A 16068-nucleotide genomic window follows, 5' to 3' on the forward strand; every position below is an offset into this window, starting at 1 on the left:
CACTCGACAAAGTTAAGATCTTTAACAGGTACCTATTCAATTAGATATTGGTTTTCCAAGGGACCTGCACAGAGCTGCACATCCGCAAATTGTGGAATACGAGCCGACTAGTGTGACATCACAAGTGCTTTGTGGGGGCAGTATTTCTTGTGGCCCCAACATACTTATGGAATACTGACATTGTTCAGGAAGGGACAAAAGGTGTGTGTGCAGGTATTGGTGTGTCTGTTAACCTACTTGACACCTTTTCCCAAGCTACTATTCGCTCAGGAGTGTATGTTCACTGCTTCTCATAACTCGTAAGTTTGTATCTCTCCACATGCGACTGTATTTAAACAAATACCTTTTCAGGGAGAGATCCCTATTCCTTGTCACAAATTTCTTGATCACCCAATCACTAGAGAACTCAAGCACCGCCCTGTACTCTGCAACCTCACCAAGAGCCAGATTGCTTTGTTGTCACCCCACCATGCGCCAATGACAATTACATTCACAGAGGAAATACACAGATGTTACCAATTCGGTAACCTACTGCAAAAAGGAGTACAGAAGATTCAATTCACAACGTTAGTATGCTGCTGTGACAGCAACGTTGCCACATATCACATGGCTCGAATTACAGTGACCGGAAACATGAAATGGAATCGAAATGAGCGTACGGCATTGTGGACTGGGAGTCCCCCATTCGGGGAAGTTCGGCCGCAGAGGGTAAGTACTTATTGCTCTCGACCCCACATTGGGCGGCTTGCACGTCGGAGATGGGGATGAAATGATGATGAGGACAACACAATACCCAGTCTCTGAGCGGAGAAAATCTCCTTCCCCAGTCAGGAATCGAACCTGGGCTCCTTGGCGTGGTATTCCACCACGCTGACCACTCAGCTCAGCAACTTGACGATATTCCTCAGGCCTCATCCTTCCTGCAGCAGACTTTGTCAGGCGCTATATACACCCACATTCCTACAAAGACCATATATCTTTACCGCCCCAACTTCCCATCACAAACCATACTTCTCCTCCAAAATCCCATTCTATGTACCGCTCGTTCTTGCAGACTTGTAGCCGTGATACGCTCACGCGCCACTGGCAAATAAAGAGACACATGAGGAATTTATTAAATCCGAAAAACGCTAGAACTGGTGCCAGACAGGCACCAAACGCAACGCTTAACTCCCAATACCTTAATAACTACTTCTCCTTGGTAACCATTCGTTACCTGACAACCTGAGCGAAGCTAAGCATTATGCATCCTATATGTCTAACATCTTCTCCACCACTGAAGACCCACATTTTTGTTATTTACTTTTCCCTACCATCCTTGAGTGTACAAATAACGCTGTCCCATCCCTGGCTTGCAGCTGCCAGTACTTGCATGACATACCATAGACAGAATTCAATACACCAATTACAGAAAGTGACCTGAAATAAGTTCTCTGTAAGAAACGCAACACTTCTGCTGGTAGCAAATGCATTGCATATCGACACTTCAAAGAGTGCCCCTCCCCTTTCTCACCACTCTTTCGACCCCCGTACACCACTATCAATACTCAACAGTGAAAAATATCCAGAATCCTACTATTCCTCAAGTACCACTAACCTCCACCCACCACCCTATCTACGTCTAATGAGCACAGAACAATGATATAGAGTAATTCGAAGAAACACGAAAGGAATGAGAAGTAGCAGAAATGAGAACAGCGAGAAGCTTAACATCAGGAGTGGTGATCACGAAGTAGATGGAGTTAAAAATTCTGCTACCTAGGCAACAAAGTCACCCACTACGATCATGGCAAGGAGGGCATTAATAGCAGACTAGCACTGGTGAAAAGAACATTCCTGATCAAGAGAAGTGTACCAGTGATAAACATAGGCTTTAATCTGAGGTTTTGTTTGGGGCACAGCATTGTAAGGTAGTGAAACATGGACTGTGGGAAAACCGGAAAAGAAGAGAATCGAAGTATTTGAGATGTGGTGCTACGTATGAATGTTGAAAATTTGGTGGACCTGAGGTGGACCTGATACAGTGAGGAATGAGGAAGTTCTCTGGAGAATTGGAGAGGAAAGGAATATATGGTAAACACACACACAGACCAGGATGCTAGGACATCTGTCAAGAAACCACGGAATAACTTCTATGGTAGTAGAGGGAGCGATAGTTGGTAAAAGCTGTAAAAGAAGACAGAGCCTGGAATACATCCAGCAATTAACTGAGTATGTGTGTTGAAACTGCTGCTTTGAGATGAAGAGGTTGGTGCAGGAGAGGAATTCTTGGTTGGCCACATGAAACCTCTCAGAAGATTGGTGAATCAAATAAAAAAAGGGTTAGGAAATTTAAAAAGGGGAAAGTTGGATATAGGGGGAATTAGTCATGTTCCGTAGCACGAGGAACGGGACTTCTGGCCAGGTGAACACAGGGTCATTAGCACAGTATCAAATGGGGGGTAATGCAGGAGTAGGTTCAATTCTGATTAAGAAAATAGAAATGCAGGCAAGCTGCATAAACAGCATGTTGATGGCATTATTGTAACAAAGATAGACATAAAACCCCCACCCTCCACAACAGTGCAAGTTTATATCCCAACTAGCTCCCTATATGAATAAGATATTGAAGCAATGTACGCTGACATAACAGACATTATTCTGAAACTTTAATGGTGATGGGGCATTGAAATTCGATAGTAGGTGAATATGCACTGGCGGAAAGGAATAAAACGGGTAGACGCCTGGAAGAATTTTGTGCAGAGCATAATTTAGTCATCGCAAACTATTGGCTTAAGAATCATTACAGAAGGTTGTGCACATGGAACAGATTTCTAGTCATGGAAAGTTTCAGACTGATTAGATAATGCTAACACAGATTTCGGTAAAAGATTTTAAATTTTAGGACATTTCCAGGGGCACAAGTGGACTCCAACCAGTATTTATTGTTTGTGAATAGGGGATAAAAAATTAAGAAATTGTAAAAATGTAGGACATTAAGGAGATGAGAGCTGGATAAGTTGCAAGAACCAGGGGTTGCTGAGTGTTTCAAAAGAAACTCTAGGCAACGATTTACAAGAATAAGGGAGAGCAACACATTAGAAAAGGACTGATTAGTTTTGATGGATGAAATAGTAAAATTAGCAGAAGATCAAAGAGGTAACGCAGGAAATATTGAATTAAATTGATGAAAGCAGTAATGTAAAAATGTAGTAAATGAAGCAAGCAATAGACAATACAAATGTTTAAAACAGGACGTTGGAAATGGCTAAACAGAAATAGTTCAGATACAAATGTAAGGATTCAGAAGCTAATATCACTAGGGGATAGACACCTACGGGAAAAAAATAAGATGCATTTTGAGGAAAAAGAAGCGCAGTATGAATATCAAGAGCTCAAATGGAAAACTAGTCCCAAGCAGAGAAGGGAAAGATGAAAGATGGAGGGAGTATATAGGGAGCCTTCACAAGGAAACGTAAGAAATCTTATAGAAATGGAGGACACATAAATGAAAATGCGATGGGAGATATAATACAGTAGCAAATATTTGACAGAGCATTGAAATACCTAATGTGAAAGAAATATCAAGAGTAGAGGACATCCTGTCAAAACTTCTGATAGCCCTTGGAGCGCCAGCCATGGCAAAACTCTTCCATCTGATCAGCGAGATGTATGAGATGGGGACAATACTCTCAGACTTCAAGAAGAAAAAAATAATTCAAATTCCAAAGATAGCAGGTGCCGACAGATATGAATATTGCCCACCTATGAGTGTAATATTCCATGGCTGCAAAATAGTAACATGAATTCTTTACAGGATAATGGAAAAACTGGTAGAATCGACCTTGGTAGAGAGAAGTTTTGACTTCAGAGAAATGTAGAAACAAGCAAGACAGTACTGACTCTATGACGTCTCCTAGAAGATAAGTTAAGGAAATTCAAACTTATGTTTATAGTGTTAGTAGACTTAGAGAAAGGTGTTGACAGGACTGAGTGCTCTCTTTGAAATTCTGAAGGGGCATGAAACGGAAGCAGTGGTTGAGGAGGTTTGTAGGTTATCCCCAATGTCATTTAATCTGTAAACTGAGCAAGCAGTAAAAGAAACGAAAGAAAATTTGAAATAGAAATGAAAGTCCTGGAAGAAGTTATGAAATCTTTGTCAGAGACAACAAAGGACTTGGAAGAGAAGTTGAAGAAAATGGACAGGAGGAGAGAAGGTGAACATCAACAAAAACAAAACAAGGGTAATGAAATGTATTCTGATTAAAGCAGGTTATAATACGAGATTTAGATTACGAAACTGCACATACATTAGTAGATGATTTCTTGTATGGCATGAAAATAACTGATGAGGGCCAAAGTAGAGACGATATAAAATGTAAACTGGCAATTACAAGAAAAGCTTTTCTGAAGAATTCACTATTTGGGCTGCAAAATAACTGATGATGGCCGAAGTAGAGAGGATATAAAAAGCAGATTGTCAACAGCAAGAAAAGCTTTTCTGATGAAGAGTAGAGTATTAACATCGAACTTAGATTTAAGCATCAGGAAGGCATTTCTTTAAGTATTTGTATGGAGAGCACCCATGTACGGAAGTGAAACGTGGACTGCTGCGGCTCTACACTTTTTCGTGTATACTGTACTGTGCTAATGACTACAGACGTTTCTGTTAATGTTTTCCAAATAATCTATAAAATACAATTACTTAATTGTCTCAGTGTTCTATAAAAATTTAAATGTTTAATAATGTTAAGAAAATCGTCACCTTGCTAACATTTATCTTCACGCTTTGGTTCTGTATGTAAAAGAAATAGTTCTGAAAATACTGTTGTTTAGTTCCTGAATAACAACAGTAATGAGATTTAATTTACAATAGATACAGTCACTAAGCAGGTAATTTCCGAACAACAGCACTGTGTTTTGACCATGACATAGCTAACAAATAGGCTATCACAATCCTAAGACCCCGCACAGTGTACAATTACCGTTGTTATTTCACTCATTTCACAGTAGTACCACTTCTTACCTACTCACTGATTTCTTCTTCAAAGCCCCACTTTACTGGCACAATGCTGGAACCACAGTTTATACAGGAACAATTATTCGTCAAAAGTTACCATCTAGAAACCTGAAAGCTTGGGCTTCCTATGTGATTTTCTTAGTAAGAAAGTTTTGCAGCGTTTCATTTTAGATTTACTGTTGAAGCTCTTTGATAGAAACAGTACTTTGTTGTACAAAACAAGCTTAAACTCAGAAGCTTTCAAGAAGAGTCTTATCTGTACAAATCATACTTTTTAAATTCAGCTGTGCGATCAGCAAATATCTATACTTTACAGTAAAGCCTGGATACTTCATTTCGTAATGGATAGATATTAATTACCTTCCTGTCCGTTTTCTACTGCTATTATGAATGCTAGAGAAAAAACTGCTTACAATCCAGCTTCATCTAGTGCTGTTTCTGTAATGTGATGCACAATTATGTTAATGTGATCAACTTTAATTCCGTATAGATGCATACAGTGACTGTATGAAAATATGGTAGGAAATATTGTAATTTCAGAAATGTCTATTATTTAAATAATGTCCTGTACGACATCTAATTATCCCAGTATGTATACTTCGAGTAAATTACAGCTTGTACTAAAGGTATGAACTAAAATCATGTTATGCAAACTTTCAATTATATAGCAAAAATATTCATTTATTGTTAAGACTGCTACTTTCAATTTAGTTTCTATCCGGAAAATCTAGAAACTGCCATTTGCCTGTCATGCAGTAATACCAGTAAAGTTTGAGTACAAAAATTAATGGAGCGTTTCTTATTAAATAGCTCTGCAAAGAATCTGTACAATTTATCCACTGATGCACACTAGTCAAAACAAATGACTTTTCTCCTCTATTCAAAGTTCAGGATTTCGTATTTAAACATTTTAGAGACGTTAATGTTTGCCGAGAAACCTTTACATACTTACCAGTAATTGTACTTAAGGCGGCTATTAAATAACAAAAGATTTATCCTTTTACTTCACATTTTTCAAAGAACAATTATTATCAAAAAGAAATCCACCTTTAGAGATAAATAGAACTTAAGTTTCTTGTCTTGATTGCTGACGTGGCATTTGACTGCACCTTTCAGCAATGGGTCGACCTCAGTGGGCGAGCGGTTCTAGGCACTTCAGTGTGGAACCGCGCGACCGCTGCGGTCGCACGTTCGAATCCTGGCTCGGGCATGGGTGTGTGTGATGTCCTTAGGTTAGCTAGGTTTAAGTAGTTCTAAGTTCTAGGAGACTGATGACCTCAGATGTTAAGTGCCACAGTGCTCAGAGCCATTTGAACATTTTTTTTTTCTTTTTAGCAGTGCTCGTGTAACGATGAAGATTGAACATAGGTCTTCTCGATGTGAAAACTATAAATGTTTTGCTCTTATTCCTCTCGGTGTAACAGCTTTACCATTTATATTCCTTTTGAAGTATTCTTATGCAAACGTCCATTTCTAGCTGGTAAGTATTATTTATAGAGGAATGACGCATTCACCACCTACTTGTTCTCTCGACTGGTAATATTCCATCCATACAAAAGCCCGCTCCTGCGTAGTTACTCTTTACACAACTACAAGCATTGATTTTCACATCACCAGCAAACAATTACTTTTATCAATGATTTGGTAGACAGCGAGTTTTTCTATGCAGTCTTTTGCTCTTTCAGACTGATCTTACCGTAGGTCTGTTTAAACTATGGATGTACAGAGAAATGATCTTACCGCAGTCATGCCGTAGTAGTAACCTATTTCACTTTCCTTCCTGCTACAGTAGCGCGAGCTTCTCATTTTCGGCGCACTCCGCATTATTGCTAAGCTCATACCAACTGTAAAACATATATTTTGTGATGACAAGTATCCGGGCACCTGACTGAAAATGACATATGTTCGTTGCGCCTTCCATGAGTAATGCTGGAATTCAGTATGCTGTTGGTACACCCTTAGCCTTAATGACAGCTTCCACTCTCGCAGGTATACGTTCAACCAGGTGCTGGAAGAATTTTTGGCAAATGGCAGCCCATTCTTCACGCAGTGCTGCACTGAGGAGAGGTCTCGATGTCGTTCGGTAAGGCCTGGCACGATGTCGGCGTTCCAAAATATCCCAAAGCTGTTCTATAGGATTCAGGTCAGGACTCTGTGCTGGACAGTCCATTACAGGGATATTATTGTCGTGTAACCACTGTACCACAGCCGTGTATTCCGAACAGGTGCTCCATCGTGTTGAAAGATGTAATAGCCATCCCCGAATTGCTCTTTAACAGTGGGAAACACGAAGGTGCATAAAACATCAATGTATGCCTGCGCTGTGATAGTGGAACGCAAAACAGCAAGTGGTGCAAGCCCCCTCCATGAAAAACACGACGACACCGTGACACCACCGCCTCCGAATTTTTCAGTCGGCACTGCACACGTTGGCATCTGACGTTCACCGGCACTCGCCATTACCCGCATCCTGCCATCAGACCGCCACACTGTGTATCGTGACTCGTCACTCCACACAACGTTTTTCCACTGTTCAACCGTCCAATGCTCACGCTCCTTACACCAATCAAGGCGTAGTTTCGCATTTACCGGCGCGATGTGAGGCTCATGAGCAGCCGCTCGACAATGAATTCCGAGTTTTGTCACCTCCCACCTAACTGTCGTAGTACTTGCAATGGATCCCGATGCGGTTCGGAATTCCTGTGTTATGGTCCGGATAGATGTCTGCCTATTACACTTTACGACCCTCTTCCACTGTCGGCGTTCTCTGTCAGTCAGCAGACGAGGTCGGCCTGTACGCTTTTGTGCTGTACGTGTCCATTCACGTTTCCACTTCAGTGGCCTAGGGATGATTAGGAGCGTGGAAATCTCGCGTAAAAACGTAGTCCGTGAGTTCCCCGGAGAGATCCATTCTGCTCTCTCACTATGTCTAATGACTACTGAGATTGCTAATATGGAGTACCTGGCAGTAGATGGCAGCACAATGCATCTTATATTAAAAACGTATGTTTCTGGAGATGTGCGGATACTTTTGATCGTGGCCGGTCCTGGTCTAAACTGTTCATCATGTTCTACCCGTAATACAAATATTCCTGAAAACATTTTTAATTTTTTTCCTTCATACGACAAGAAGTTTATTACAAAATTTTTCTGTAATTTTGTGAAGGTATAGTGATTATAACTTGTGTGTACATTGCTGTATATATATATATATATATATATATATATATATCTTTCAACTGTTATATATATATATATATATATATATATATATATATATATATATATATATATATATATATATATATATGTCTACAGCAATGTACACACAAGTCTTTCAACTGTTATATATATATATATATATATATATATATATATATATATATATATATATGTCTACAGCAATGTACACACAAGTTATAATCACTATAACTTCACAAAATTACAGAAAACATTTTGTAATAAACTTCTTGTCGTATGAAGGAAAAAAAAAATTAAAAATGTTTTCAGGAATATTCGTATTACCGGTAGAGCATGGTGAACAGTTTAGACCAGGACCGGCCACGGCGTGCCAAATACCTGACATGCAGTGTGCGTAGGCCCCCTGTGAGTCAAGGCGCGGACTGCCACTCGGCTTTGCTCACTACTTCGCTGAAATACCCGGAAGTGCGCGACATTTCATTCGGCATTGCAGTGCGAAATTTTTCGGTCGGCAAAACTCTCTGAGTTCGGCAGAATCATGACGTCACCGCTGTTTACCCTTCGCTGTTTGTTCGTGGTATGAAGGGCGTTTACAGCTCCACTGGCAGTTTGAGCAAAAAGAGGCAATCTAGCCATCCGTCGTCACAATCCTTCAAAATGCAATGGATTGATCGAAGAGAGGGGTGAGAATTCTCAGTTCCCATTGTGGCGCTACAACGCAGTCCTTGCTATGAATTTTTTCGCTTACTTAACACATGGAACTGTTTGTATACGATGTATTATTCAGTGTAAATATGTATTGTAATTACTATGTTTAAAATATTTAATATTTAACAGTGGCAAGTCAGGGCATATTTAGTTAACGTTGAAGTCAGAGAGATTGTTTTGTCGCGCCTCTGGGCGCGGGAGCGCTCCAGCGGGCATTGGTAGCAGTGACGCCGTGCTCTGAGTAAGACGTACAGTCGAGTGCTGCTGGTCCTAGCTGTGTCACGTCTACCGGCTAGTGCGTGGATCTGAGTACGACGGGAAAGTAATGGTCGGCATATCTGGAAGCATGGCCGGGCAAGTTATTACGGATTAATGGGCATAGTGCTGGAGAAACGAGGACTTAAATGTGAAGCGCACTGTGGGCCCAAGTCGCAACAATAAAAGCCCGATGCCACATTGTGTCGCTGCCGTGGACTTCCGTCGATCCACCGACAACGAGGGAAGTAAGATCTACGTAATTTCCGTAGGATAAAATTTAGGAGGCTTGCCAGTGACAGTGCTTTTCTCTGAAGTTGAACAATTAATAACAGGCACTTTATAACCGAAGTGTTGCAGTTACATTCCACCCGACAATAACACCAAGTAGGTTTTTTCCAATCCATACCTTATTGAACGGAGTGTGTCACGCCATTATCAAGAGAAAATATGTTAATTATAGAGTTATTTGCATAGACGGTGAAGAGTAAATTTCAGACTGGTTATCGTAGTTAATTGTTGCACTTAATAAGCTTACGCCAACCGTAGTAACTTAATAATAGACTGAAGTAATATATTTGATTAGTAAGATTTATTTCAATGGATATTAAGATAAAGTTAATTCAAGGATATTTCATGAAACTATAAAGCTTATTCCACCTGACAATCCCCCAATTAATGAATTATTATCATTCAAAACATACTTAATCAATTATTGGCAACGTATTTCATTATCAGTAGATTAAACTGTGCAGAGTACCTAATTTTAAAGACAGAATGACAGTCCATTATTCAAAATCTCGATAGATAATTATCTGTGTTGTCAGCATTGCACTTAGCTGACAAATTATGAACAAAATAAGTGTAGTTAGATTGTTATGACATTGTTTTATATGACTACTGAGCCTGACTCAGCACTTAAGTAAAAGTTCCCGTTCCACCTGCTGCCCTACAAACAGGTGAACTTTATTTTTGACACAATTATTCACGTACTTAACAGTACTGTCGCTCATGAGTTGAGCTGGCGATCGATTTTGTAATTGCTTTTACAACTTAATCACTTCTTTCGCAAAATTTCCACTGGCAAAATTTATTTCCAAATTATTTCCATTATTTCATTTACCGATCGTTATTGAATGAAATTACTCATTCAATAGCCATCAAGTTATAACGTCTCCTGTTTCCCGCGGAATGATCATTATTTATTTCGGATTCGGATGCCTTATCCCGACGCGGGTCAAAATTCATAATTCACGTCATTGTCAACTTGTAATTTCACAAATCCCGAGAAGAGGGGGGGGGGTGGGGGGGGGGGGTGTTATACCATAAGCGACAGGTACCGTTTATTTGATATGAAGCGACATTATAGTTCCGCGCGGAGAGAATTTAAACATTTGGATGGCAACAAAAGCACGAAATGTAACAGTGATCGACAGACGAGATTCATTAATTGATCTGTACGTTTGTGCTACGTGTGCACGAATGGAGCCCTTGAAGAAATAGGCGGTACGAATAGGAAAATTTCTGAAGTTGCGTTTTCATTTGCAACAGTTTTCAATTGGACTGAACGAAGAGCATAGAGACATTATATATTACTGCAGAGTCAAGGGACAATCCTAGATGATTTCCCAATTTGAAACTCGCTATTGTTCAATTTATGAAGGAAACATAGAATAGTACGTATGGAACGGATTTCAGACTTGGCCTTTTTATGTGGGCTAGGCTGCACTCTGCCCACAGTACAAAATTGCAAAAATGTTCAAATCTGTGTGAATTCCTAAGGGACCAAACTTCTTAGGTCATCCGTCGCTAATCTTACACCCTACTTAAGCCAACTTATACTAAGAACAACACACATCCTGCCCGAGGGAGGACTCGAACCTGCGGCAGGGTAGGCCGAGCAGTCCGTGACATGGCGCCTCAAACCGCGCGGCCACTCCGCGCAGCTACAACACTACAAGCTAACTTCATTCTTAATCTATGGGGATGCATCTAAGAATAAAATCACGTTGTACAAAGGACATATTTTGACAATACAGTCACCGTCCGTTGTGGCCGAGCGGTTCTAGGCACTTCAGTGTGGAACCGCGCGGCTGCTACGGTCGCAGGTTCGAGTCCTGCCTCGGGCATGGGTGTGTGTCATGTCATTAGATTAGTTAGGTTTAAATAGTTCTAAGTCTAGGGGACTGATGACCTCAGATGTTGACTCCCATAGTGCTCAGAGCCATTTGAACCATTTTTGACAAAGTCAGTTTACCTAAACTCACTGGGTTTTAAGAAACCGCGACGTTTGAAGAATTCGTCGTGGCCTTTTAAGAATTAAAAGGATAGTTTTATGAAGGTTTTGAAGACATCATCAGCCTTACGTCATTTATCGAATCGATTTCGAGACAGTTTGCCGTTTCAATTGAAAGAGCCCCTGTGCATGTGCAGACGTAATTGACTGACCAGCGAGGAAATTCCAATTTCAATAACAAATATTTTTACGTTAAAACTGTCGAGGACGTCTGCATTGCTTTCCTCAGGTAGATTTTCCAAGGCTCCAAAGTCAGGTTAAAAAAATGCTACAATATTTCGATCGACATACTTGTCCGAAAGCCCTTTTTTGGATTTTGAAACCAAGTAAGTCACAATTACTTGTCAACCTGAGCGTGAAACTCTGTAAAATTGTCTGCGTCTCTCTGTATGCCGACAGTCTGTACCAGATAAATCTTACGTCTTTAGTGGACCAAAAATAATTAAGTAATTAAAACATGTTTTCTATGACCTATATTTTTGAGAAACGTGAAACATAAAACCATATCGTATGTGGTGCGACTGCACCGCCATTTAAATGCAGTGATTTCGCTGTTTCCCCCATTCGCCCTCCTCGAGCACCGAACAAGGAGGTGTGGCGGTGGGGAAACGTGAAGCAGGCTGAGCGCTTTGGCACTCGGTCCCACAAGCCGAAATCCTGGACACTCTAGGTTCGGACGAAAAGTGAATAGAAGATTTTGAGATATGGTGCCCCAGAAGAATACTGGATATGAGATGGGTAGATCACGTAACTAGTTAGGAGGTACTAAATAGAACCGGGGAGTAAGAAACTTTGTAGCACATCATGATTAGAAAAGGGTTTCGGTTGTTAGGACACATTCTAGGACATCAAGGGAGAACGAGGGGGGGGGGGGGGGCAGGGACAATAATCGTAGAGGGGGACCAAGAAATGAATACAGTAACCAGATCCAGAAGTTTGTACGTTTCAGTAGTTATTCGGTGAAGAGGCCTGCACAAGATAGTGTGGTATTGTGAGCTGCATCAAACCAGTCTTGGGATTGAAGACCACAACAACACCAGTAGCTGCAAAAACGGACTTGGAATATCTTATGTGATCAAACCAGGCAGCCCTCAGCATTTGGATTACGTGCAAAGGACTGGATAACTAGAACTGTTTGACGTAACATTCACATTTATCTATTAGCAGTCGTCTTACTTTGGACACTGCTGGTTTCACCTGTAATACCACTATCGAGAAACAAAACTATTGCAGCTGTACCACGAGTTACTCCTGATTCGAAACTGCCTGGCAGATTAAAGCTGTGTGCTTGACTTGACTGGAGCCCACGACATTTACCTTTTGCCTACAAATACTGTTATGGCCGAGCTACCCAGGCACAGCTCACTACCTACCCGCACAGCTTTCTTTCCACCAGTACCTCATCTCCTACTTCAAAACTTCACAGAAGTTCTGCATCATAAATTTATGCACTATCACTTGTGGAAGGAAGGATAATGCAGAGGAATGGCTTAGCCACAAGCAAGGACCCGGAAGTGTTAAATCAGTGCACACTCCACTACTGAGCGAAAATTAATTCGGAAAGCAATCCTGTAGGTTGTGTCAAAGCCACGTGTTCTCATTTTTGCAGCTGTGTTAGCTCCGCAAGGTATGCATGAGAAATTTTGTGACGTCAGAGAACTAGGACCTGAGCGAGACTATCCGCAGAGGGCAGGTATTGGCTGGTGCCTGGATAGCTCAATGCATATTGTATTTCCCGTCTGTAAATTTATTGTGTGTGCAGTTCCGTTTTCAAAAAATTGAACAAATTACTGTCGTTTATAACAAATTTGAGGAAATCACTCACATCCGTTACAGTAAAGTCACGTGTTCTCTGTCGAGCAGCTGATGAGAAGTGTTATTTAAAGTTAACCTATTCTCTCGTAATTTTTCCTATTCTGCTGTTTAATATCTCTAGTTAACATCAAAAATCAATTCAGACCATGTATCTGTATAGAGACAAAATGTTTTTCAAGAAATACAGTAGTTAAAATTATATATATATATATATATATATATATATATATATATATATATATATATATATTATGAACACAAAACGCACACTAGTACTCTCATCTTCTTTTAAAATCTGCGTATTAAATAAATAACTCGAAAGACGTGTAGATAATGGTAAAACTTTCCGTCAATAATTGCAGTAAGTTGTAGTTCATAGCAATTCAGTACGATAAGATATTTTTAGTTGACAAAGTCAAAGGTTACATGTCCGAGTCGCGGTCCATCAAACATTTTTCATCTGCCAACATGTTTCAAATCGACGACACTCGACTGAGAGTGAAAATATATATATTTTTACATTCATGCATACACTGTACATGATCTGACATGATTTCATTTATTTAATTTTAACATTTAACGTCGTAGTTTGTATGTTACAGGGAACCACGTTTGTATAATGACGTACTGGACTATCACGAACAACAGCTCTTCCTACGTGACAACTTCAGCGCGCTGTGTGAGAACCAACAACCACAGGCATCTCAAATGTTCGGCCTCGCCGACGCTCTGTACTCCGTCTACCGTTCCTTCAGATTCAACACTCTACAGGCATTACCTTACGCCATAACGAATACAATAGGTAAGTTTAATAGTAGGACTCATTCCTTATGTTTACGCAATGATGACTGTCGACTGTGTTGAAGAACCTTTGTGAATAACCGAAGTAAGAGTGATTTCAGGTGTGCCGCAGGGGAGTGTCATAGGACCGTTGCTATTCACAATATACACAAATGACCTGGTGGATGACATCGGAAGTTCACTGAGGCTTTTTGCAGATGATGCTGTGGTGTATCGAGAGGTTGCAACAATGGAAAATTGTACTGATATGCAGGAGGATCTGCAGCGAATTGACGCATGGTGCAGGGAATGGCAATTGAATCTCAATGTAGACAAGTGTAATGTGATGCGAATACATAGAAAGATAGGTCCTTTATCATTTAGCTACAAAATAGCAGGTCAGCAACTGGAAGCAGTTAATTCCATAAATTATCTGGGAGTACGCATCAGGAGTGATTTAAAATGGAATGATCATATAAAGTTGATCGTCGGTAAAGCAGATGCCAGACTGAGATTCATTGGAAGAATCCTAAGGAAATGCAATCCGACAACAAAGGAAGTAGGTTACACTACGCTTCTTCGCCCACTGCTTGAATACTGCTCAGCAATGTGGGATCCGTAGCAGATAGGATTGATAGAAGAGATAGAGAAGATCCAACAGAGAGCAGCGCGCTTCGTTACAGGATCATTTGGTAATCGCGAAAGCGTTACGGAGATGATAGATAAACTCCAGTGGAAGACTCTGCAGGAGAGACGCTCAGTAGCTCGGTACGGGCTTTTGTTAAAGTTTCGAGAACATACCTTCACCGAAGAGTCAAGCAGTATATTGCTCCCTCCTATGTATATCTCGCGAAGAGACCGTGAGGATAAAATCAGAGAGATTAGAGCCCACACAGAAGCATACCGACAATCCCTCTTTCCACGTACAATACGAGACTGGAATAGAAGGGAGAACCGATAGAGGTACTCAACGTACCCTCCGCCACACACCGTCAGGTGGCTTGCGGAGTATGGATGTAGATGTAGATGTAGATTTAGATATTCCACGATTTCCACCTTCATGCAACGTTATTTCTTGTTTTATGGAGTTCAATGCATATTTTTCGATTAGTTAGCAGTTCTCCAACTGCATCTTGGTCATCAGTCTTCTGACTGGTATGATGAGGCCCGCCACGCATTTTTCTCCTGAGCTAACCTCTTCATCTCACAGTAGCATTTGCAACCTACGTCCTCAATTATTTGCTGTATGTATTCCAATCTCTGTCTTCTCTACAGTTTTTGCCCCTCTGCAGCTCCCTCTAGTACATGGAAGTCATTCCCTGATGTCTTAACAGATGTCCTATCATCCTGTCCCTTCTCCTTATCAGTGTTTTCCACATGTTCTTTTCCTCTCCGATTCTGCACAGAACCTCCTCATTCCTTACCTTATCAGTCCACCTAATTTTCAACATTCGTCTGGAGCAACACATCTCAAATGCTTCGATTCTCTTGTGTTCCGTTTCCCCCAGTCCGTGTTTCACTATTGGATCTACTGCCAACTAACTACCTCATTTCGTGATATTTTTAACTCCTGCACTATACAGAATGTAAGACAACTTACATGTACAAAATTTTAATGTTTAGAAGAAACAAAAATAATTTTTTTTTTTTATGTGTCAGATGTCACAGTTACACCATATCCCTGCCAGGAAGGATTGGCCGCTAGCGTCGATCAGGAACGGTGTTCAAACTGCTGAATAGTGAAAGCCGTGTTGTAGACGTTGCTCAAAACGTCGCCAGTTTACATTACTACGCAACGGTCATCTGCGTGCTAAAGGTTGCCTAACACAATCAAAACATCCAAGTGTGCACGTATCAGAAGCGCCGTTAGGACGTATCTTGACTGATGCAATGAAATCTATAGCCGGGACTAATTCTTACGAGCTGATACACGTCTTTGAGATAGATCTCGATATTGACAAATGAAGGACGAAAGGAAAAACTGCTGTAGTGGTAGGGTAAAGAACAAACAAAG

General features: G+C 40.7%; 1 protein-coding gene across 1 annotated transcript in view; it reads left to right on the forward strand.

Moving 5' to 3' along the window:
- Positions 1–16068, forward strand: part of LOC126284961 (uncharacterized) — a 171524-nt gene that overhangs the window by 137076 nt on the left and 18380 nt on the right. The window contains exon 5 of the mRNA XM_049984235.1: positions 13877–14076. Within this exon, the coding sequence (XP_049840192.1) occupies positions 13877–14076 (200 nt within the window). The remainder of the gene's footprint in view (positions 1–13876; positions 14077–16068) is intronic.

Source organism: Schistocerca gregaria, chromosome 8, assembly GCF_023897955.1.
Source record: "Schistocerca gregaria isolate iqSchGreg1 chromosome 8, iqSchGreg1.2, whole genome shotgun sequence".
NCBI classification, from domain to species: Eukaryota; Metazoa; Arthropoda; class Insecta; order Orthoptera; family Acrididae; genus Schistocerca; species Schistocerca gregaria.